This window comes from Stomoxys calcitrans, chromosome 4, assembly GCF_963082655.1.
Source record: "Stomoxys calcitrans chromosome 4, idStoCalc2.1, whole genome shotgun sequence".
Classification (NCBI taxonomy): domain Eukaryota; kingdom Metazoa; phylum Arthropoda; class Insecta; order Diptera; family Muscidae; genus Stomoxys; species Stomoxys calcitrans.
In genome coordinates, this window is record NC_081555.1 from 50,516,381 (window position 1) to 50,542,826 (window position 26,446).

The 26,446-nt window shown below is 38.0% G+C and overlaps 1 protein-coding gene across 1 annotated transcript in view; it reads right to left on the minus strand.

Moving 5' to 3' along the window:
- Positions 1-562: 562 nt before the first annotated feature.
- The window catches only part of LOC131996918 (uncharacterized), a 31,502-nt gene continuing 5,618 nt past the window's right edge, over positions 563-26,446 (minus strand). Inside the window, exon 4 of the mRNA XM_059367117.1 lies at positions 563-645. Coding sequence (XP_059223100.1) covers positions 563-645 — 83 coding nt within the window. The remainder of the gene's footprint in view (positions 646-26,446) is intronic.

Sequence of the window (26,446 nt, forward strand, 5' to 3'; positions counted from 1 at the left end):
ACACAGTCTCTTATGTTAGGCTTTTCGATATACATATCGTATCGGTCAGATCGGTTTTTTTTTAGATATAGCTACTAAAAATACCAATATTTTGTTATAAACAATTGAACAATGACTTGTACTTATAAGTATTTGGTCCAAATCGGCACATATTTCCATATAGCTGCTATAGGGCATATGGGGCCTTTTTATTTGTTTATTATTAAGTTATTTGAATTTCGATTTGAAAATCGATATGTTTCTTAACCATGTTTTTTCAAATTATAGTTCTTTACCACTGTAGAATAGAATAAATCATCCAACGTCTAAACTAAAACTCCACGTAGAAACCAGATTCATCATTTACTTTCATGTCTGTCCAATTCCTTTAGGTGCATAAATATTTCATAAATTTGTTTCGTTTCTGTCATGCATTGAATGTAGAATGCAGTAGCAGGGACTGAAGTTACATTTGTGTTGGCAGGGGGAATGGGTAGAAAGTGCTACGAATACCAAGTCTGTTTACAACTTTACGAGACACCCGCCAACTCGCAGCAAGGACTTTAACATGCAGTTATAAATGTTAGGTGTCCTCCTCCAAGCCATCTGCCTCATATTGTTGATGATGTTGTATACCTACCACATGGTACAGTGCTTCTTTGTTAGCTTTTGAAGGAACATTTTCCAGACAAAAATTCAAGTAATTATGATGAGGAAGGAAAAGCATGAGCTCACTTTCAATTAAACAAGCAAAAGTACTCGGCTAAAAAAAAAAACCAAATCTTATCTTCCCAATTTGCCCAATCATGTGTTACCATTGCAGTTGGATTGCATTGCATTCTACGTATTGTACAATATGTGTGTTTAAATGTTTGTACATGTGCATAGTTACCCATAATCTGGGAAAAATTTTGCAATGCAATTCTTCAAGAGTCTAGTTTCCACCCAAGATTGGTATCGCTGCCTCCTTATCTTATTATTTCATTTTCATGTTGTTTTCTTCTTTCTATTTACTAATTACGCCAGTCTGAAGTGTTTACAAACATGTGTGCGTATGTGGCTGTTCAAACACTTCAGACAAAGTAATTACAGACATTATTATAAAAGGATAAAATCTCCATTTCTTTGCTGTGTTTTTATTTCTCTATTCTAAATGTAAGCTAATAACATATGTAGTACTTCCTTATTGGAATGTTCATGATCAAATTTGCATTTGGAGTACTGTTTGGTTCACGATTTGTATATACAATATATCAACATTACTTGGAAAATGGTGTTCTTCGTTTGGTGAAAGATTATTTGCTTTACATTACATGTTTTTTTAGTAGATTGTTTTAATGGACTTTTTGGTCTGACCGTTGCCGTTGTCTAGCGTTCGAAACAATCAATACAACTTCCAAAAGATCCACAGAAACGACATTTGTATGCTATGGAAGCTTAGTAGTCGTATAGAAAGAAAGCATATCACTACAAAGAAAACATGTAAAAAGGCGTTAAGTTCGGCCGGGCCGAACTTTAGATACCCGCCACCTCGGGTATACATGTAAACCACCTTTCGTCAAAACCACCTTAGGCCCCCATAACAGCTTTATTGAATTATGGTCCCATTTGGACCAAATTCGACATGGATATTAAGAGGTCTAAGTACAAGTCATTGTTCAATTTTGGTCTTTTTGATAGCCATATCCAAATATAGACCGATCTAAACCATATTCGACACGGGAGTCGAAAAGCCTAACATAAGTCACAGTGTCAAATTTCAGCGAAATCGGATTATAAATGTGCTTTTTATGGGGCCAAGACTTTAAATCGTCAGATCGGTTTATATGGCAGTAATATCCAAATCTGAACCGATCTGAGCCAAATTGAAGAAGAATTTTGAAGGGCCTAACACGACTCCCTGTCCCAAATTTCGGTGAAATCGGATAATAAATGGGACTTTTATGGGCCCAAAACATTATATTGAGAGATCGGTCTATATGGCAGCTATATCCAAATCTGAATCGATCTGGGCCAAATTGAAGAAGGCTTCCGAAGGGCCTAACACAACTCATTGTCCCAAATTTCAGCAAAATAATAAATGTGGCTTTTATGGGCCTAAGACCCTAAATCGGCGGATCGATCTATATGGGTGGCTATATCACGATATAGTCCGATATGGCCCATCTTCGAATTTAACCTGCTTATGTACAAAAAAAGTATCTGTGCAAAGTCTCAGCTCAATATCTATTTTTAAAGACTGTAGCGTGATTTCAACAGACAGACGGACGGACATGGCTAGATCGTCTTCGATTTTTAGGCTAATGTATATACTTTATAGGGCCGGAAATGGATATTTTGATGTGTTGCAATATACTTCTATCCTTCGGTGGTGGGTATATTAATGCGGTGGAAAAGAAAAGCTAAGGCGAAAGGTGTCAAACTTGTGTTAGTGTCGTGCTTACATTGCAGACACGTTTTCGCGGTATATTCGATATAAGTTGATGCCTCCTAATATGGCTGATGAGTAATTCTGAAACCGAATGACGAAACGCTTACCTGGTGGTTGGTGTATGTTGTGATGTTTGGCTTTCCCTTTCCATTGCAAAAATCTCCGATCGTTAAAAGCTCGTTACGAAAGGGAAACAAACGAAAAAACTAATTGAATTCATTATTTTTCCCAACGTTTCGTTAGTTTATTTTCGACTTCCTCAGGGGGTGTTTATGTTGATTCTTACTTACAATTAGTTCATTTTTCTTTCATGGTAGTTCAATATATTCTTAGCTTAGCATCTGATTTTTTGAAGTAAAATTTTTTTAATAAAGTTCATAATATCATTGGAAATTGGCTTTGGGACATGAAGAACGTTGTACCTTACTTAAAGACACATTAATGTATTGTACTGATAGAAAAATACGTAGTACCAATGGTGTCATTATCATGAACAGGCGTTGTTGAAAATATTGTAGACATGCTTGGATGATTTTTTAAATGTGCGTTGTTTTCGTGCACCGACCGTCGTGAACATCATCCCTACAAAATGTGTGTGTAGATCAACCTTAAGTTTAAGTGACTCTTATGCTATGTCTACACTAAGTCGTTTTGCTTATTTTGTTTTCAAAAACGACTGAACAGTTCACACTGACTTGTTCGTTTAAAGTTTGATTTTTTTTTATCAACCAAAACGCAATGAGTGCCCAATATGAATGCTGTGCTTTGCATTGGCGAATTGAAATTAGGAATTGGAGGGGGAAAGGATGTAGTATTTATTGGCATTTGTCTTAAATTTCTGGATGTCAAAGTAAGTGGGAAAAACATTAGCCGGATGTCGATTCCACCTACGAACGGTTCGGGCGAAATAAGAATTCTCTCTATAATGCATTGTGTGGTCCGCTGGCCAATCAATTTCAAACAGGTGTGAATTCCTGGAATGTCTACTATTTCTGACAAACATCCTTACATCAGGAATAAGAAGACGAATATCAGATGAGCATACAAACAACCCTCATTGCGACGATGTTTAAGGGAGGCAATAGAGTTGGATAACCTACTATCCCCAATCAACGTTATCGCTCTCCTCTGGCACGGTCTAGTAGCTCCAGGGATGATTTTGAAGCTCCAGCCCATACATGTGAGTTTTACTCCATTTCGGCCTCATGAAAGTGGTATAGATGTTAAAAAGATCAAAAGCAGTGAAGTAATTCTTACACCGTTTAAGAAAGCCTAAGCATTTGAATGCTTCTTTCGACACTTCAAATACATGTTTAGCCCAACGGACATCACTTTGTATTTTCATGCCCAGAAAATCAAGAGCTTCTGAGTGCTCAACATCAATACCGTTGTAGACAAATATGATCGTAATAGGTCAGCGAATCGTTTGTGTGACAACAAACAGTACTGAGCCTTTCGTGCTTGAAAATCTACTCCATTCATTCGACACCACTCAGAAATGGCCAGCAAATCCTGCCCTCAGTCTCTCGAAGACTCGGAGTATGAATGACAGAGATTACTGTCATCCACAAATTTTTGTTGTTCAGTAACTTATAGTCAAATTTGGTAAGAAACATTTTTGACTAAAATGATGTTTTTTGGCGTTTGGCACCAATTGTCGAAAGTATTACTTTAACCCTTAAATGTACTTTACAATTTTAGCGATTACTGTGCGTTAAGGCTACGTTTGGGGTTTAGATGTAAATGGTGACCTATAGAATAATTTTATGGTCAACATATTTGTAGTATATTTTGATCAATCAAAACTTAATTTAAAATGAATTTTAATGCTTTTTCAAAAACGGGGCCAAAAAGACCCCTTAAGTGAGTCGATTGAGGGAGAAAATGTTCCACAAATATATTTCTCGCAGCCTTGCCAGTAATATTGCCAAAAACACTATACACCTAAAATGAAACACCTACGAAGACCAATATTTGGAAAAACCAGTAAGGAAAGACAACTTTATAATACCCTACACCTACACTATAGATACAAAGTGGGAGCTATATCTAATTCTGAACCAATTTTGATGGACCTTGGCGGATGTTTTCAGATGGGTTATTAAACAATCCCTATCAAATTCAGAGCAAATATGTTCAAACTGTAATAAATACGGTTGACAAATGACAACATTATTCCAAATTAGCCAAAATCTGACTAACACATAAATGAGAACTTCATCTACATCTGAACCGAATATGACCAAACTTCTTAGATGTTGTGTTAAGCATCGTGGAAAAAGTTGTGCACAATTTTGGCAATATTAACCAATAATGCGCTTGCAGTGACCATAGAAGTGAAAATCGGGCGAAATACATATATGGCAGCTATATATAAATCTGAACCGATTTCTATAAAATTCACCAGTAGAAAATTCTACCTGCCAAATTTTGAGAGAATCGATTAATAAATGAGCACTTTATTGCAATATTAGTCCAAATCTGACGAGCATATATATGGGAGCTATATCTAAATCTGAAACGATTTCTAGCAAACTTTATAGATATTTATAGTCGAGGTAAGCGTTAAACAACGTTTTGGAAAGATTGGTCAATAAATCCGATTGCAGTGGCCCTAGGAGTGAAAATCGGGCGATACATATACAATATATTGGAGCTATATCGAAATCTGAACCGATTTCTGAAAATTCACAAGTAATATCGAGAGTCATAAGAAAACTCATCCTGTCAAATTTCGAAAGAATAGGTTAACAAATGACCATTTTATTGCATTATTACTGCAAATCGGACGAATATATATATGGGAGCTATAGCCATATCTTAACCGATTTTTTCCAAGTTCAATAGGCTTCGTCTTTAGGCCGAAAAATATGCCTGTACTAGACGAACGAATGAAAATTGCGACCTGTAGTTTGTACACAAATTAACAAGGACAGACAGACGGACATAGCTAAATCGAATCAGAAAGCGATTCTGAGCCGATCGGTTTACTTATAACCACAGTAGTGGTGTAGGGTATAAAAAGTTCTGGTGGGCGGGATTTCAAAAGTAATCCGGGTTTCATGTTCCTGCATGTGAGCTTTCAAGTTTGACGGAGAAGAAAAGCACGACGAACATATCTCACCTTTGACAAGGGTTTTGGACACTCTTTGCAAGCAAACTCATTGATCCTCTTTTGGACCGATGTTATGTGGTTCCTTAGGTTAACTTCCTGTTGATAGTATTTGCGCAGATTTCACGGCGTCCCAGCAGTATGTATGAACTTGTGTCTGATAAAGTCTGATTTGCCTCTGAGTTCCATCAGGCAGACGGCACTCTTATTAATTTCCCAAAGACGCTTGCTTGACGGCTCGTCGGTTAACTTGTCTACATTCCTTCCTAGGAACTTCAGACTGAAATGTATGTTTTTTTTTACTTTAAATTAACGATAGTATCGATATTTTTTTGAAAAATATGGATAATATCGAATGTTGCGAATATCGAAATATAGACCGATCTTAAACATACTCCATGCTAATTCTCATGGGCCTAACGCAACTCATTTTGCATAATTTCAACAAAATTTGGTTAATAATCTCACCTTTTATGGATCAAAAATCCTAAATCGGGAAATCGGTATACTGCCAGCTTTATCCAAATCTGCACCGAGCTGGGCTATTTTGAACAGGGATGTCCAGGAGCCAAGCACAACTCGCTATTCCGAATTTCAGCGAGATCGGACAATAAATGCGCCCAAGACCTTAAATTAGGAGATTGGTCTTTATGGCAAATCTGTACCGATCTGGCCCGTATTGAACATGAACGTCGAGAAGCCTAACACAGTCACTGTACCAAATTTCAGCGAAATCGGATAAAAAATGTGTATTTTATGAGCCTAATACATTAAATCGGCAGATTGGTCTATATGAGGGCTATATCAAGATATTGTCCGGTACAACCTATCTCCGAACTTAACCTGCCTATGGACAAAAAAGAATCTTTGCAAAGTTTCAGCTAAATATCCTTGTTTTTAAAGACAGTAGCGTGATTTCAACAGGCAGATGGATGGATGGACATGGCTAAATAAATCGTCTTAGATTTTTACGACGATCAAGAATATATATACTTTATAAAGTCAAAAATTTATATTACTTGTTTTCAAATGGAATGACAAAATGAATATCCCCCAATTCTCGGTGATGGGTATAAAAATGAAATAAAGTCACGTCTGGCTGCCTTGCCTACAGCCCCAAGAAGCTTTTATTTGTGGCTTATTTTGCAGAAAAGTACTCAAAGTGGCTTTCAACTAAGTGCAATAGAATGCATTTTATTTTGAAACCACCATTATAAGTTGGTGGTCTCATTCTGTCTAGGCGGTGTACTGTGAGCACCAAAAGTGAGTCAACACCAAGATATATATGTAGTTACAATTTCTTCTTAAAAAAATGTGTATTTTCAACATTCTTGCAAATTTATAATATTTTAAAAACTACTATTTTCTATGTACATTATTACAATAATCTTAAAAAAGGCAAACATTTCACGGTTGCCCACACACATTTGACGCTCATTGTACGTACAAAGCTGGAACCAGGGAATTGATCTATAGTATCCTTGTCGCAGCCTTTATCAGATAACAACACAATCATAGCATACTAATAGTATTTGTTACTTTTTTTTACTTTATAGTTTCTAGAGCGCACAACAAGCCGATTACTGGCTTAGGTGTAGGTCCATAGTGGCATGGGGTTAATTAATATTTGCATCCTCTTTTCAACCTAACCTAACAGTATTTGTTACCAGATTTTATTATTTGACTGCCAGTACCAAAGGCATCGGCTTAATTTTCTGATGCGATGATCTTAAAAATATATGCAACAAACGGAATGAAGAATTTACATAGAAAAAAAAACACAAAATAATTTTCAATTAAAATTTTTATTGAAAATAATATTGGATTCAATTAATTATTCATTATTAATTGATTGGGAGGCCACCGTAGCGCAGAGGTTAGAATGTCCGCCTATGACGCTAAACGCCTGGGTTCGAATCCTGGCGAGACCATCAGAAAAAATATTCACAAGTGGTTTTCCCCTCCTAATGCTGGCAACATTTCTGAGGAACTATGCCATGTAAAACTTCTCTCCAAAGAGGTGTCGCACTGCGGCACGCCGTTCGGAGTCGGCTATAAAAAGGAGGCTCCTTATCATTGAGCTTAAAACTTGAATTGGACTGTACTCATTGATATGTGAGAAATTTCCCCTGTTCCATTGTGGAATGCTCATGGGCAAAATTTTGCATTTTTGCATTAATTGATTGAATAATTTTTTAATTGAATATTAACTTTTTATACCCTCCACCATAGGATGGGGGGTATACTAATTTCGTCATTCTGTTTGTAACTACTCGAAATATTCGTCTGAGACCCCATAAAGTATATATATTCTTGATCGTCGTGACATTTTATGTCGATCTAGCCATGTCCGTCCGTCCGTCCGTCTGTCTGTGGAAAGTACGCTAACTTCCGAAGGAGTAAAGCAAGCCGCTTGGAATTTTGCAAACATACTTCTTATTAGTGTAGGTCGGTTGGAATTGTAAATGGGCCATATCGGTTCATGTTTTGATATAGCTGTCATATAAACCGATCTTGGGTCTTGACTTCTTGAGCTTCTAGAGTGCGCAATTCTTATCCGATTGGAATGAAATTTTGAACGACGTGTTTTGTTATGATATCCAACAACTGTGCCAAGTATGGTTCAAATCGATCAATAACCTGATATAGCTGTCATATAAACCGATCTTGGGTCTAGAAGGCGCAATTCTTTTCCGATTTGAATGAATTTTTGCACGAAATATTTTGTTATGATATCCAACAACTGTGCCAGGTATGGTTTAAATCGGTTCATAACCTGATATAGCTGCCATATAAACCGATCTGGGGTCTTGACTTCTTGAGCCTCTAGAGGTCGCAATTATTATCCGATTTGCCTGAAATTTTGTAAGACAGATCCTCCAATGACCATCAACTTACGTGTTTATTATGGTCTGAATCGGTCGATAGCCCGATACAGCACCCATATAAATCGATCCCCCTATTTTACTTCTTGAGCCCCCAACATATAATTTCCAACATATAATTTAATTGTGGTCCAAACCGGACCATATCTTGATATCGCACTAATAGCAGAGCAAATCTTTTCTTATATCCGTTTTTGCCTAAGAAGAGATGCCGGGAAAAGAACTCGACAAATGCGATCCATGGTGGAGGGTATATAAGATTCGGCCCGGCCGAACTTAGCACGCTTTTACTTGTTTTAATTACAGTCGTCGATCTTGGATAGGAAATTTTATTGGAAGTGTCACATTCAGGAGCGTACTGAGAAGGCTCACAGATGTTTGCACTATGTAGGCTCGAAATGGGGCCTGAGTCTGAGGATAGTCCACTGGCTCTACAGAATCGTGATTAGATATATACTTACTTAGGTTAGGTTGAAAAGAGGGTGCGGATGTTAATCCGCCCCATGACACTATGGACATACACCTAAGCCAGTAATCGGCTTGGTGTGCGCTCGAAATACAAAAAAAGTAACCTTAAAAAAGAAAATCTAAGCTAAGAATACCGTACTACTTACAAAATCCTAAAGTGTTTTCCATGCCACGCCCCTAAGTTTCATGTCTGGTATTGTGTGCCCACCTAGGTTAGGTTGAAAAGAGGGTGCAGATATTAATCCGCTCCATGCAACTATGGACACACGTTACTATGGACGCACAACAAGCCAGTAATCGGCTTGTTGTGCGCTCTAAAAACTATAAAGTAACCTCGAAAAAGAAAATCTAAGTTAAAAATTCTGTGCAATTTACAAAATCCTTAATTGTTTTCCATGCTACGCCCCTAAGTTGGTTTATGTCTGGTATTGTGTCTCCACCTAAGTGCCGGTATCTGTTAGACGCAAAAGCCGGACAATGACAAAGGAAATGCTCCAACGTCTCATCATCTTTCCCGCATGCCCTACACAGGCTATTACTTGCCGCACCGATTTTACATAAGTGAGCTCGAAGTCCTATATGTCCCGTTATGATATCAACTATATACTGACCTCATTCTTATTTCCTTTCAGTGATAACCTCGTCTTCTCACTATCTGGATCATCCCATGGGATTTCGACCTCAGTAGTTTGGTGGGCTGCTATGAAGAAAAAGTGCAACATGTTGTCTTGGTATATGCGGACCACTCCTATTAGGGCAATGGGGACTATTCTAGATATCCGACCCATTGACATACAGATAAAGTGTGAGACAGCCACTGCGGCTATGAGACTTAAAGCAGCTCATACCATCGCGGTATAATCGAGGCGACGATAGGAAACCTGGAAGGAAGGGAAGAGGTTTCCGATAGGATACCTCTGACGACACCTGAGGTCGAGTGCGAGGCACTGATGCTAGCGGCACAGTCTTACACTGATGGAACACTAGTATTGCCGTCTGGAAGATCATGTTACACGGATGGATCAAAACTAGGGCAGAAAGTGGGCCTGGTGTTCTACCCAGGGACTGAGATCTGTTTTGGACTGCCTGACCATAATACGATTCTGCACAAACCCATGGCAACCGGTTGTACGTACCGGATTGACCTTATGAAGTCCCTCATCAGCAAGGGCTGCCGCCTCAGTGTACAACATACGGCCAGGATCTCCTGCAGGCGGAGATCCGGGCGATCACGGAATGCTTGAGGTGGAGTGGTACTTACACGAGTGTAAACATCATTCCGTTCAGTAAAATGGCCATAAGGGCAATAACAACCCGGAGGGTAAGGTCACGAACAGTCTTTCAGTGTAAGAAGAAAATTAACGCCTTCTCTGAGGATAACACAATCCGCTAGGCGATAACGGAGTAAGAGGGAATGAAAGGGCCGATGATTTGGCAGTGAACTGCTGTCGATAAATTTTGCTGTGAACATCTTTACGGACAGTAAAATGGCCATAAGGGCAATAACAACCAGAAGAGTAAGGTCACAAACAGTCTTCCAGTGTAAAAAGGAGATTAACGCCTTCTCTGAGGATAGCACAATCCGTTAGGCCATAACGAAGTAAGAGGGAATGAAAGGGCAGATGATTTGGCAGTGAACTGCTGTCGATAAATTTTTTTGACCCGAAGCCTTTCGGGTCGACGCAGTCCGATTTGCAATTAAGGATTTTGTAAGTAGCACGGAATTGGTAACTTAAAATTTTCTTTTTCGAGGTTACTTTTTAATTTTTAGAGCACACAACAAGCCGATTACTGGCTTAGGAGTATGTCCGTAGTGGCATGGGGCGGACTAATATCTCCACCCTCATTTCAACTTATTACGGTCGTGATTATGGTACTTAAGTAAATTCAAGGTTATTTTGTCCCCTACAATATAAAGGGAAGAAGATTTCAAGGTCCCACTCGTGCCACATTTGGACAAATCTATAGCAATGCCATGACAACCGGTTCTAAGTGCCGGATAAAACCGATGGAGTCCTTCATCGGCCAAGAGCTGCCGTTTCATTGCACAACACACTGCTACGACAACAACAAATAAAGCTATAGGGCACCCCTACACAACACCTGACATTTTTTGAAGAACCCCCGCGGTGGTGTGTTTTTTAAGGATGACCTCGGAACTTTGCCCAAACCACAAATTTCAAGTTCCACCAAGAGGTAAACATCTGTCTATCAAATAAAGAAATTAATTGCAAATTTTAAAAAAATTCAACCTTTTTTCTTTGGATCAATTAAAAATGTAATTGAAAATTTCAATTAAAAAATTAATTGAAAAATTAAAAAAAAAATATCATTTTTATACCCACCACCGTAGGAAAGGGGGAATATTCATTTAGTCATTCCATTTGCAACACATCGAAATATCAATTTACGACCCTACAAAGTATATCTATTTCGGATCGTCGTAAAATTCTAAGACCATTTAACGATGACCGTGCGTCTGTCCGTCCGTTCTTGATAAAGGGTCTAATGACCATAAAAACTTTATTTTTCATCCTATTTTGCTGAAATTTAAAACAGCGAGTAGTTTAAGGCTTTCTGACAACTGACCCAAATATGGTTCAGTTCGGACGATATTTAGATATAGCTACCATATAGACCGATCTCCCGATAAAGGGTATGAAGGCCATAATAGCTTTATTTATTACACGATTTGGCTGAAATTTACAACAGTGGGTTATTTTAAGCCTCGCAACATCCGACCTTAATATAGATTAGATCGGTCCATATTTAGATATAGCTGTCATATGGACCGATCACCCGATAAAGGGTCTGAAAGCCATAAAAGCGTTATTTTTTATCCGATTTCGCTTAAATTTGGAATAGTGGTCAGTTTTAAGCCTCCTAATATCCGATCCAAATATGGTGCAGATCGAACTATATTTAGATACAGCTGTCATATAGACCGATCTGCCGATAAAGGGTCTGAAGCTCATAAAAGCTGAAGCCCATAAAAGCTTTGAAACAGTGAGTTATTTTTAGCCTACTGATACCCGACCTTAATTAGGTTCAGATCGAACTATATTTAAATATAGTTGCCATATACACCGATCTGGTCTGAAGCCTATAAAAGCTTTATTTATTACCCGATTTCCTTGAAATTTAAAACAGTGAGTAGGTGAAGACCTGCTAACATCCGACCTAAATATGGTTCAGATCGGACTATATTTAGATATAGATATAGCTGCCATATAAACCGATCTGCCGATAAGGGGACTGAAGCCTATAAAATCTTTATTTATGACCCGATTTCGCTGAAATTTTAAACAGTGAGATTTTCTGAGCTTCACGATATCCGAAATATTGGTCAAAAAGACCAATCTTTTGTTCTACAAAATTGAATAGTGACATATATATTAGACCACTCAATGTCCGTGCCGAATTTGGGTGCTTAAATTATCAAATTTTCCCCGGATTGCGACGAAATGGGATTTTCATATATGCCCGAGGTAGTGGGTATCCAAAGTTCCGGCCTGGCCGAACTTAATGCCTTTTTACTTGTTTTAATTTAATATGGAATTTTTTTTTTTAATGAAAAACAAAAAATTATTTAAGTTCCATTACTGGATATTGTCCAGCTATAGACCATTTCGTTCAATGCTTTCAAAAGTAAGACAAAATGTGTTATGTTGCTCAAAAACATTTGACCGGCTTTCTGTATCGCGATTTCTGATTCGACGAATCAGCATCAGCAGAATTGAAAAATTTTTCAATTATTTTTTTCAAAAACGTTGATTGATATTGCCATTTTTGTTATTGAAGCTGTTTTGATTAAAAAATTAATTGGTTCAATTAAATTCGTGATTGAAACCGATTTTCAGTTTTTTCTGTGCAGTATACCCCCTGCATGGTGATGCAAAAAAAAAAAAAAACAAACAATAAAAAAATTATTTGCAGGTAAAATTAATCAAATTGGTAGAGAACGTTTCTTTGCTCTATTTTGCAATAGAATGGGACTATGTCATCATTGAAATTAGTACATATCTACTAGGAGAGAGTAAAAACCAATGAAAGAAAAAAACCATATGCCATAATGAATATGGAACTATAGTCTACTGCTCATTTTTTTGATAAGAGAGGAAGTGGCAACGGGCGGAGAGTATACGAGTATAAATAATAGAAAAACTGATTATTCATACACAAAGGTCATTGCCTACGAAATGACTTGTTGTTTGCCTCCTCATACATACAATACATTATCATAAAAATGCCACATTTTCTATTTGTTTTTAATTTTCCCTCTTGTTAATTTTTCTTTTTCTCTTTTGATTTTGCAAAACAAACAGCTTGCAAAAATGGGAAAAACTGCCACAATTGAACAAAGTCGGGCCTCCAAGAAACAGGTGTGTTTGTATGCACAATACTTCAATAGTGTCGATTATTTTTTTCATTTTCTGATGCAATCTTTAAAATGAATCGTAAATATGGAACCTAGTAATGAAATTCTAAGAAAGTACCTACATCACATATATTGTATGTGTGTATTCAAACTGTTTCAAGTTAACCATAGGTCATTTTTATACCCACCACCGTAGGATAGGGGATATATTCATTTAGTCATTCCTTTTCCAACACATCGAAATATCAATTTCCGACCCTACAAAGTATATATATTTCGGATTGTCGTAAAATTCTAAGACGATTTAACGATGTCCGTGTGTCTGTCCGTCTGTCCGTCCGTCTGTTGTAATCACACTTCAAGCTTCAAAAATTGAGATATTGAGCTCAAATTTGGCAGAGATACGTATTTTTGATGCACGCTGGTTAAGTTCTTAAACGGGCCAAATCGGACCATATATGGATATAGCTGCTATATAGACAGATTTTCCGATAAAGGGTCTAATACCCATAAAAACTCATTTTTCATCCGATTTTGCTGAAATTTTAAACAGTAAGTAGTCTTAGGCGCCCCGACATCTGACCCAAATATGGTTCAGATCGGACTATATTTAGATATAGCTGCCGATAAGAGGCTTGAAGGTCATAATGGCTTTATTTTTTATCCGATTTCGCTGAAATTTGGAATAGTGCGCAGTTTTAAGCCTCTTAACATCCGACACAAATATGGTACATATCGGACTATATTTAAATATAGCTGCCATATAGACCGATCTCCTGATAAAGGGTCTGAAGCCCATAAAGGCCTTAATTTTTAACCGATTTTGCTGAAATTTTAAATAGTGAGTTATTTTAAGCCTACAAACATAGGACTCAAATATGGTTCAGATCGGACTATACTTAGATATAGCTGCCATATAAACCGATCTGCCGATAAAGGATCTAAAGCCCATAAAAGCTTTATTTTTTATCCGATTTTGCTGCAATTTAAAACAGTGTGCAGTTTTATCCCTGAAATGGTCTGGGTTGAAATCTGACTATATTTAGATATAGCTGTCATATAGACCAATCTCCCGATAAGGGGTCTGAAGCCCATAAAAGCCCTATTTATTACCCGATTTCGCTGAAATTTGAAACAGTGGGTGGTTTTAGGTCTCCCGACATCTGCTCTCAATATGGTTTTGGATCGGACTATATTTAAATATAACTGTCATATAGACCGATCTCTCGATAAAGGTTCTGAAACCCATAAAAGCATTACTTTTTTTATCCAATTTCTCTGAAATTTGAAACAGTGAGCAGTTTAAAGCCACCAGCCATTCGTCCCCAATATGGTTAAAATAGGACTGTATGCAGATATAGCTGTCATATAGACCGATATGCCAGTTAAGGGTCTGAAGCTCATAAAAGCTTTATTTATTACCCGATTTTGTTAAAATTTTAAATTCAACAGTGACTTATATTTATAAGACCACTCAATGTCCGTGCCGAATTTGGGTCCTTAAGCTGTCCAATTTTCACCAGATTGTGACGAAATGGGGTTTACATATATACCCGAGGTGGTAGGTATCCAAAGTTCGCCCCGGCCGAACTTAATAACTTTTTACTTGCTTTATTTCGTAAATAATTGGTATTTTACAAGGTTATCCAAGACCATAATTTCATTAGCTCTGGTTTACGGTACGGGTTTGTTTAACTGGGGATGGGATGATTACCGGACGACCGCAATCTTTGAAATGAATTGTTCAGAAATAGGAGCGTTTGATGAGAGAATTAGGGTTTACTATCAAAAACTTTGAGAACGAACCGCCGGTTTCCCCGGGACGAGTGCTTTGCCAGAAAAATGGCACACTGCTGAGTTGAGATTAGGAGAGAGGAGAAACGTCCATTCCGCACAAAGAAAAGGGAAATGGAAAGAAGTGAGTGTGAGCGAGTTGAGATCTACAGGAGTCGGAATGAAGTCCGGGAATTCCACCAAAGAATTAAACATCAAATCGATGGCTTTGTTGCAGGCACATCCTCCTGCAGAGACAGAGAAGGAAATGTGATAACTGACATAGACGAAGATATGGAAAGAACATTTTACCCAACTGCTGGTGTCCGACGATGGTGGCGAAGAGAATACTGAAAGTATAGTATGTTCACCTCTTAGTTATAATGAGGTCCAAGTAGCAGTGTCCCGACAGAAGAACAACAAGGCAGCAGGAGTCGATGGGTTACCCGCTGAAGTATTTAAGACTAAAGGTGACACGCTAATAAGGCGTATGCATCAGCTTTTCTACGCAATCTGGATAGAAGAACGCATACCCGATGATTAGAATCTCAGCATACTATGTCCCGTACGCAAGAAAGGAGACAAGACGGAATGTGCCAACTACAGAGGAATAAGTCTCCTCCCCATCGCATACAAGATACTCTCGAGCGTACTGTGTGAAAGACTAAAACCTAAAGTCAATGAGATAATTGGACCCTATCAATGCGGCATTAGACCTTGTAAATCCACCCTGGATCAGATAATCACACTGCGCCAAATTCTGGAAAAGACCCGAGAAGGACAAATCAACACCTACCGCTTCGATACCCCTTTACGTTCAAAATTTCAAGCCATATATGAGTTTGGAAACCCTTCAAAATTAATAAGACTCTACAGGAAGACACTTGCTGATACGCGTGGGAATGGGAAAAAATCTCTCGGAACCATTTAATACCAAACGAGGTTTCGGACATGGAGACAGACAATCGGGCGATCTCTTTAATATCCTGCTGGATAAGATTATACGAGATACAGATATGAATAGATATGGCACACTAATCACAAGAGAGCACATGCTACTCGCCTATGCCGACGACATCGACATCAAAGGCCGGTCATCGGAAGTATTAACTGCTGCCTTTGAAAGAATCGAAAGAGAGTCAGTGAAAAGGGGTCTGGCAGTTAATGGAGATAAGACGAAAAGGATGGTTTCACCTCCCAACGCCTTGTACAACCGAGCAGATAAAAAAACTTTGAGATAGTCAGCAACTTTATCGAAAGGGTGATTTTTTTGAGGTTAGGATTTTCATGCATTAGTATTTGACAGATCACGTGGGATTTCAGACATGGTGTCAAAGAGAAAGATGCTCAGTATGCTTTGACATTTCATCATGAATAGACTTACTAACGAGCAACGCTTGCAAATCATTGAATTTTATTACCAAAATCAGTGTTCGGTTCGAAATGTGTTCATTCACCGTTCAGCGATGAGGCTCATTTCTGGTTGAATGGCTACGTAAATAAGCAAAATTGCCGCATTTGGAGTGAAGAGCAACCAGAAGCCGTTCAAGAACTGCCCATGCATCCCGAAAAATGCACTGTTTGGTGTGGTTTGTACGCTGGTGGAATCATTGGACCGTATTTTTTCAAAGATGCTGTTGGACGCAACGTTACGGTGAATGAACACATTTCGAACCGAACACTGATTTTGGTAATAAAATTCAATGATTTGCAAGCGTTGCTCGTTAGTAAGTCTATTCATGATGAAACGTCAAAGCATACTGAGCATCTTTCTCTTTGACACCATGTCTGAAATCCCACGTGATCTGTCAAATACTAATGCATGAAAATCCTAACCTCAAAAAAATCACCCTTTACCTCAGCACCGCCGTAACCGAAACGAATGACACCAGTTTTGAGATAAAGCAAAGAAAAATACTGGCAAAAAGATGCTGCTTTGGATTAACCAAGCAGTTTAGAAATAAGGCTACCTCTCGACAGACTATACAACACAGTCATACTACCTGTGTTGCTATATGGTTCTGGGGCATGGGTACTTGCGAAAGCAGATATGGCAGTGCATGGAGTATTTGAGAGAAAGATTCTTCGTAAAATATATGGACCAGTTTGCGTTAATGAAGAATATAGGCGACGTATGAACCACGAGCTGTATGACGACGATAGCATAGTAACACGTATCAAAATACAACGGCTGCTTTGGCTATGATGAAGAAGCTCCACAAAGTAGTCTTTTTTGAAGGCAAACTTGGTGGTACACGCAAACCGGGACGACCAAAAGCCCGATGGAAAGATCAAGTGGTGGGAAACACATCGAAACTTGTTGTCAGAGATTATAAAATGAGCACAGAAGATCGAGGCGCTTGGAACGCTATTCAATGTTCGGCTGGTGGAACAAATGTTCGGTCATAGCCAATTAAAGTAAGTAAGTATAAACCGATTTGAAAGATAATAGTCATGGTTTGTGGTTTAATAGGCTTAAAATTTAGCTCTCCAGGAACTTAGGAAGTTAAACAATTGGAAGAATATAATTAAAATTGGATATTAGTTTTTAAGTCATGGAACTAAATGAGTAAGATATGGAGATCGGCTTATATGGGAGCCATAAATATCAGGTTAAAGGCAATATGAACAAATTGACCAAACACCACGCCCAAAATTTCATACAAATAAGAAAATTATTGTAATTTTATCGTGAGATCGGTCTATATGGAACTATTATATCTACACATGAAACGATTGGGGCCGTTTGTAATCCCAAACGACTTACACTAATAGGAGGTTTTTCTACAGAATTTCAAGCTTTACTCCTAAAAGTTATCACGCTTTCTACAGGCAGGCAGACAGACGGACAGGCATCGCTGTCATTAGGTTAGGTTAGGTTGAAAGAGGGTGCAGATATTAATCCGCCCCATGCCACTATGGACATACACCTAAGTCAGTAATCAGCTTCTATAAAGTAACCTCTAAAAAGAAAATTTTATGTTAGGAATTCCGTGGTACTTACAAAATCTTTAATTATTTTCAATACCGCTCTCCTAAGTTGGTTCATGTCTTGTATTGTGTCTCCATCTAAGTCCCGGTAACTGTTAGACGCGAAAGCCGGGCAATGACAAAGGAAATTCTCGAACGTCCCATCATCTTCTCCGCGTGCCCTACACATGCTTTCACTTGCCGCACTGATTTTAAATAAGTGAGCTCGTAGTCCTATGTGTCCCGTTATGATACCAATAGCTATACTGACCTCCTTCTTGCTTCCTTTCAGTAATAGCCTAATTGGTGCCTAAATTATATATTAAAAATTTTAACATTTTGGTACCAAAATTGGTACCATTTGATACTTCTTTCACAGGTGGAGCAAGAGGTCAGAACTTTGTCATGCAGACACAACCAGTGAAATTATGATGGGCGTCTAAATAAACTATTCACAACTCGTATATTTTGGTACTTTCTTAACAGATGGACCTAGAGGTCTAAAATTTGGCATGTAGGTTAAACTTAGAAATATATAATCGGCGATCAATCAAAATTCGTATATTTTGGTTCCAAAAAGTGCAAAATAGTACGAAATAGCTTATTTTTGCCAACAGAGAACGGGAATTGCTAAAATTAAGCAAACATTATCGCAATCATGACAAATATACGAAGAAAACATGTGGAAGAAAGATACAAGTGCACCTTGACTATAAATTTTGGGTGACCAGAGATGATTCAAAATCGTACAATTAGGTACTAAAACGTACAAAATTGTATTGGTTGCCCAAAAAGTAATTGCGGATTTTTTAAAAGAAAGTAAATGCATTTTTAATAAAACTTAGAATGAACTTTAATCAAATATACTTTTTACACTTTTTTTCTAAAGCAAGCTAAAAGTAACAGCTGATAACTGACAGAAGAAGGAATGCAATTACAGAGTCACAAGCTGTGAAAAAATTTGTCAACGCCGACTATATGAAAAGTCCGCAATTACTTTTTGGGCAACCCAATACATTCTTTACGAATTGAGCTAATGCACTCAAGATAAGGATACGGTTACACCTTGACAGTAAAAATTTTGCGTTTAGAAGATTTGTTTTTAATTCGTGCATGCAGGTACTGAAACATACAAAATGGTACTTTCTTCAAAGAGTGAACCACCGGGATGCTTCTTGAATTATATTTCAGGTGAACCAAAAGGACATGCTGAAAAGGCTGTTTTTAAAATACCTGTGCATCCCGGCAACATCCGTCGAGTTCGAAAGAGTATTTAGCAAGGCAGGGCAAATTGTTTCGGAGAGGCGAGCCAGGCGAACATGTGAACATTATTTTATTCTTAAACCAAAACATATGGATCAAAAATATTAATATCGTATATGAATTTGATTTGAAGCTTTAAATAGAAACCAAATATGTATATTATTGTGGACGGGACTATCGTAAGACCATTGATGGTACTATCGTCAATTATCGATGGTTGTAAAATTACTATCGTCGGTGCCGACTATCGACAGTTATCTACCTCTGATAGACACCCTTCGGACAAATGAATCTAATTGGACAGCATCAAATATTCAGAATTGATTGAATAAAAATTCACTTCGTAGCATTAACTATAACTGACAATGGACTTCCAATTCTTACATTATTTGTGTACACTCCCAAAGTCAGAACAGCTACAGAAAGTCGGGACAATCCTTACCAATCCCGACCATCTCGGCAAGCCTAGATGAAATCGGTCTAATGTTAAACCCTGATTCAGGAACACGCACAAGCTTCTAACAGTTTGGACGAAGCAGTTGTTTGTTCGCTGGTGGAGCCTGGCGAAGACACTTACCTGTCAAGGGTTTAGGTTAGGTTGAAAAGAGGGTGCAGATGGTAATCTGCCCCAAGCCACTATAGCTATACACCTTAGCCAGTAATCGGCTTGTGCGCTCTAAAAACTAAAAGTAACCTCGAAAGGGTCAAGGGTTTAATAGCAAGCAATATACTTAGGCATTGTACCGTCACCGGTGCAGTTGAGGTTTTAGTATCTGCTCTGCTCAGATGTGCAAATCACACAAATTTTTCGGCTTCAAATCGGCCAGACTTGCCTTTGCGAAATGAAAATGCACTGATTTCATTGTTAATGAAATATTTTTTAGAATTGTTATAAATATTGAATTGCTGCGAGTCTATACAATTAAACCGTATCTTAATAGTTAGTTTTTATAAATTTTTTACATAGAATTTTATTCTACGGGCGACCTCATGGCGCTTCTGTCGGAACGTGGGAATCGCTCAATCCACCAGTTTGGTGAGAGTAAGGTTTTGGCTCTGGATATCTCCAAGGCATTTGATAGGGTCTGACACGGTGCACTACTATCAAAGCTTGTCGCATTTGGTGTCAGCAATGGTTTCGTTCGATTTATTTCGAGCTTTCTCAGAGATCGCCCTATTTGTGTCGTTATAGATGGGTTCTCATTCTATGAGCATAAATTGACCGCAGGTGTATCCCAGGGCTCTGTTCTTTCTCTTTTTCTTATTTTCATCAACGATCTGTTGGGTCAGACATCGAATCCGATCTACTCATTTGCGGATGACAGTAATCTCTGTCATTCGTACTGATTCGACCATAGGCCGATTGTTCGAGAGATTGAGGACAAGAGGCGGGTTATGGACGATACACTCTGCCAGGATTTGCTGGTCATTTCTGAGCGGGGTCGAATGAATCGAGTAGATTTTAATGCACGGAAGACTCAGTGCTGCTTGTTGTCACACAAACGATTCGCTGACCCATTACGATCATCTTTGTCTATCAGCGGTGTAGATGTTGAACAATCAGAAGCTCTTGATGCTCTGGGCATGAAAATACAAAGTGATGTCCGTTGGGCTAAATATGTATTTAAAGTGTCGAAAGAAGCATTCAAGTGTTTAGGCTTCCTTAAACGGTGTAAGAATTACTTCACTCCGTCTGATCTTCTTAACATCTACACCACTTTCATAAGGCCGAAAATGGAGTACAATTCACATGTATGGGCTGGATCCCATGAGCTACTGGACAGTGTACAGAGGAGATCGATGGCGCTGATTGGGGACAGTGGGGTATTCAAGTCTATTGCCCCCCTTCATCATCGTCGCAATGTGGGTTGTTTGGCGCTGTTCTATCGGTACTTTCATGGTGTATGTTCGGTACTTTCATGGTGTATGTAAGGATGTATGTCAGGGATACTAGACATTCCAGGAACTCACACCCGTTTGTAATTGATTGGCCAGCGGACCGCACAATGCATTATAGAGGGAATTCTCATTTCGCCCGAATCATTCGTATGTGGAATCGACTTCCGGCTAATGTTTTTCCCACCCACTTTGACATCCAAAGATTTAATACAAATGTCAATAAGCACTACACCCTTTCCCCCCTCCAAATCCTAACTCATAGGTGACATCCCCTGCGTGTTGGCTGACAGAAAAAAAAATAGTCTGCAAAATATTGTATAATATGCTAGTAAAACGTAAAAATATAAACGATTATTAGATTAATAACATATTTTTTATACCCACTACCAAAGGATGGGGGTATACTAATCTAGCCATTCCGTTTGTAACATCTCGAAATATTCGTCTCGACGTTCTGAGTCGATTTTGGCATGTCCGTCTGTCGAAATCACGGTAGCGGTCGAACGCGTAAAGCTAGCAGCTTGAAATTTCGCACAGTTTCCTAATAAAGATGTGGGTCGTTGGGGATTGCAAATGGGCCATATCGGTTTAGATTTAGATATAGCTCCCATATAAACCGATCTTCCGATTTGACATCTTGACTGAAATTTTGCATGTAGTGTTCTGTTATGATTTGCAACAACCGTGCTAAGTACGGTCCAAATCGGATTATAACCAGATATAGCTCCCACATAAACCGATCTCCCGATTTGACTTCTTGAGCCCCTGGAATCTACAATTTTTCCGATTTGACTGAAATTTTGTATGTAGTGTTCTGTTACGATTTCCAACAACTGTGCCAAGTACAGTCCAATTCCGTCCATAACCTGATATAGCTCCCATATAAACCGATGTCCCGATTTGACTTCTTGAGCGTTTTACAAGCCGCTATTTTTGTCCGATTTGCATGCGGTGTTCTGTGCCAAGTACAGTCAAAATCGGTTTATAACCTGATATAGCTCTCATATAAACCGATCTCTCGATTTGACTTCTTGAGACCTTACAAGCCGCAATTTCTGTCCGATTTAGCAGAAATATTGCATACTGTGTTCTGTTACGACTTTCAAGAACTGTGGCATGTACAGTCCGAATCGGTCTATAATCTGATATAGCTCCCATATAAACCGACCTCCTAATTTGACTTCTTGAGCATCTGGAAGCCACAATTTTTGTCCGATTTGGCTGAAATTTACATGTAGTAATCTGTTACGACTTCCAACAACTGTGCCAAGTACGGTTCAAATCGGTCTATAACCTGATATAGCTCCCATATAAACCAACCTCCTAATTTGACTTCTTGATCCCCTGGAAACAGCAATTTGTGTCCAATTTATCTAAAATTGTGCACATAGTGTTTTGTTATGACATCCAACAGCTGTGCCATGTACTGTCCGTATCAGTCTATAACCTGATATAGCTCCCATATAAATTGATCTCCCAATTTGACTTCTTGAGCCCTTACAAGCCGCAATTTTTTTCCGATTTGACTGAAATTGAGCATGTAGTGTTTTGTTATGACTTTCAACAACTGTGCCATGTACGGTCCGTATCAGTCTATAACCTGATATAGCTCCCACATAAATCGATCTCCCGATTTGACTCCTTGAGTCCTTACAAGCAGTAATTTTTGTCCGATTTGGCTAATTGCGGATTTTTTAAAAGAAAGTAAATGCATTTTTAAGAAAACTTAGAATGAACTTTAATCATATATACTTTTTTTACACTTTTTTTCTAAAGCAAGCTAAAAGTAACAGCTGATAACTGACGGAAGAAAGAATGCAATTACAGAGTCACAAGCTGTGAAAAAATTTGTCAACGCCGACTATATGTATGAAAAATCCGCAATTACTTTTTAGGCAACCCAATAGAATAAAATTATGCCCTTCAACTATATTTATTTTGTATAAATTTTTAGCAGAATCCATGGTGGTGGGTTAGGCCGATCTTAGCACGCTTTTACTTGTTTTCTATATATACAAATGCTTTTGGTCTTTTGCAAGCCGTTTTCTATTAAAATTAGCAAATTTTGGTCTGCTGCCGTTTTTTTTACCATTTTAACAGCTACTAAAAATGCGCGTGAACCGAATTGTGCCTGTCAGAATAAGAAACAGTGTTGTGGCAAAGTAGGGTTTTCGCTTTGCATTTTATCATTATACGATTCCAAAACAAAATAAGGAAAAATATTGATAATGTAGTACACTTATTTTGTAATTTTAAACGATTCTCCTAAATAAGATAACAGGCAATTGACGTACGTACGGCGTATGCAGTTAGGCGAAACATTTGACTCACTTCTGCTACAGCTGTTGAGGTGTTGCCAACGAAGAGTAAAGCAAATAAAATGAAAATCGCACGGAAACCGGATAATCAACCTATGCATCGCACGGATTGCTTACGATTTGTAAAGGTAAACATCCATGAAAATCGCAACAGGCCTGTGTATTCTTCTATACTATATATACTATAGAGCTTCTTTAGACCTATTTGTTATATGGTTTTTTCGAATTTCAATACCATTCCATTTGGCGTGGAATTCCCCATACACAGAATTTCCCATATGTATGTGCATATATTTTCATCATAAAAACAAAATTGAAAAAATTAATTTTGCACAAAACAAAACAAAACATCAAAAGCATACGATGTGGGGAATGAAGGAAAAGTAAAATAAACTTACACAGATTGTCACTCTCTGCCACAGCAACAAGGCGTCATCTCGAGGCATGAGAAGGTTCGAAAGTTTATGTGCTTTGTCAGACTTGTGGTAATCTTGTCAATATACCAACAACAACAACAACAACAACTGTAACACAGCAGCAAAAACACGTTATCTTATTTTATTCAATACAAACACCAATCGCTCTCACCAGAGCACATGTATTTACGAGAGTTGCAGATATGTGTATTTTTGTTTTTGTTATGATTACATACACAGAGTACCGCGCGCGCATGTATTATTTGGAGATTTTGTGTGATTTCACGCTTTTCATCCGCCAAGTATACGATTTTGTTTTTTTTTTTGTTTTGTTTGTTGAAACAACAACAATTGAACGTATGCAAAAATTATTGTCCGAAACTATTGCTAAGCAAACACTTGTAATAGCTGAGAATTTTTGCTCAAGAATTTCTGTGGCAATCGTTAGAACTACTTTAAAACACACAAAAAAGAATACACTTGTGGCATTTTTGTTTGACATACAGAAAAATGCTTACACTACTTTACACCGATTACAAATTTCAAGTTGTTGTCGTTCATTGGTTGTAAAATCTGTATCGAAATCGAATTGTAAAGGCGTTGCGACGGCTGGCAGCAAGCACATCCAATCCGCGCTACATAAATGTTTGCTGAAAACCGAACGAATAATGAATACGAACAAAAATTCTGCACAAAAATGGTTTGTTTTGTCAAGATAAAGCGTTGGTCATTGTTGTTGTCGTTCTTGTTGCTATTGTTTCGAATAAATATATAAGAACAGTGTTGCCGTTGTGCCAGTAGTAAACTCTTTACTACTTTACTTGAGTGTTCTAGCCAGTATAGTGCCCCAGTTAAGGCCAAAATAAAATTCACTTTTCATACAATTCGATATTGTCCGGCTGCAGGTCGTACTTTGTATCGTAGTTTCTGTTTCATTACAAATAGATGAACAAAAACCAATTTTTTAAAGTTAGGCAGATAATGCGTTTTTCTCTGTTATTGGCAGCCCTGTTATACAAAGTACATCATTGTATATGGTTCGTTTTGTTTCGTGCACATGGGCATGTACGGTTGTTTGAAGCTCAAAGTAACTAAAGCAACAACAAGTTTGCAAAAAAGTAAAGAAAAACACACAAAACGAGTATACAAAACAATACAACGTGCAAGAGAGCGACTTTTGCACGCCTCTTTATGTTAACACTCAAACTAAAATTACAAACCGTGGAGGCGAGAGAACGCACAAGAATAAGAGAGAAAATACAGTATTGCAAAATAAATATAAATTATTAGTGTATCTATTAAAAGAATGTGAATGACAAAAAGGTGAAATAATCGTACGTGTCATTTGCGATTTACAACATCAAATCAACCGGCTGGGATGAATAAGAAGCCTTCGTCATTGTTCATGGAAATGTTTCTCGAAAAACAAATCTCTTCAGATAGCAATAAACCATAGAAATAAGGGTTATGCGAAATTAAAACACGGGGGCATTTGAACATACATACATACGTCAGAGTTGGCATTACAAATTCTATGGCCTTATTGTAATCGTAAAGGAGGAACAGCAACCATACATGTATAGGGAAGGAAATGAAAGTGAATAGTTAAAAATTACATTTGTATTGGCAACAAGGATAGAAAGGTCGGCTCCAGACGCAGCACTGTTTCCCCGCGACCGATTTCGAACCTAAATATAGTCGATGTACCCATGGAATGGAAACAACATGTGATTTATTGATCTGGGGCAGTACAAAATGTTCAAGACATTTGTAGAGGAGGCTTTCAGGACGCCCTATCCCGTCTCTTTAACCCTTCGACGGTTGAGTGATCCGTTGTCCTTATACGAAGTACAAGGTCCACTGGGACTTTTGTTTGACTACTTTTTGCATGGAATTTTATATGAAGACACATTTTTGTTTTGATTTGTTATTATTTACTATTTATACATGTATAATGAATGTTAGAAATTTTTTTTTTATACACATAGCCCATAAAGTCTGCGTTCACCTGACAAACTTTTATGATTGGTTAAAGAACACCAAATAAAACTATAAATCAAATCAACTTATGTATATCGCTTGACTAACAGTATAACAATATAAATGCCTTTATCTGAATCCCATATGACCCTTTATGGTTTATGAATTCGCTCCGAGGGTTTAGGTCCATTAACGTTTGGGTGTTAGATATACTCAATTCTTAAAAGTCTTTATTTCAGCCCGATATTGTCATGATTTCCGATTAAGAGGTGTTTTCGGGGGTGAGGTGGTCTCCTAGACACTTGGCCCTGAAAAAAAAAATCACCATCGTGCTCTTCTCTTAAACCCCATATTGCCATTGGTTTAAGTTGAGTATATGGGATGAAGCGTCCTCAAATACTTGGCCCCAAAATGTTTACTCTTTGGGAGTGTTTTGGGAAATGGTCCCACATTTGGATATCAGATTCGTATTATACTCCCAAATACTTTTATTTGTGGCCCATATTGCGATGGTCAGTAAATAATTGTTGTTTGTGCGTTGTTTTGGGGAAGGGGTAGACCACCAGAAAATTGG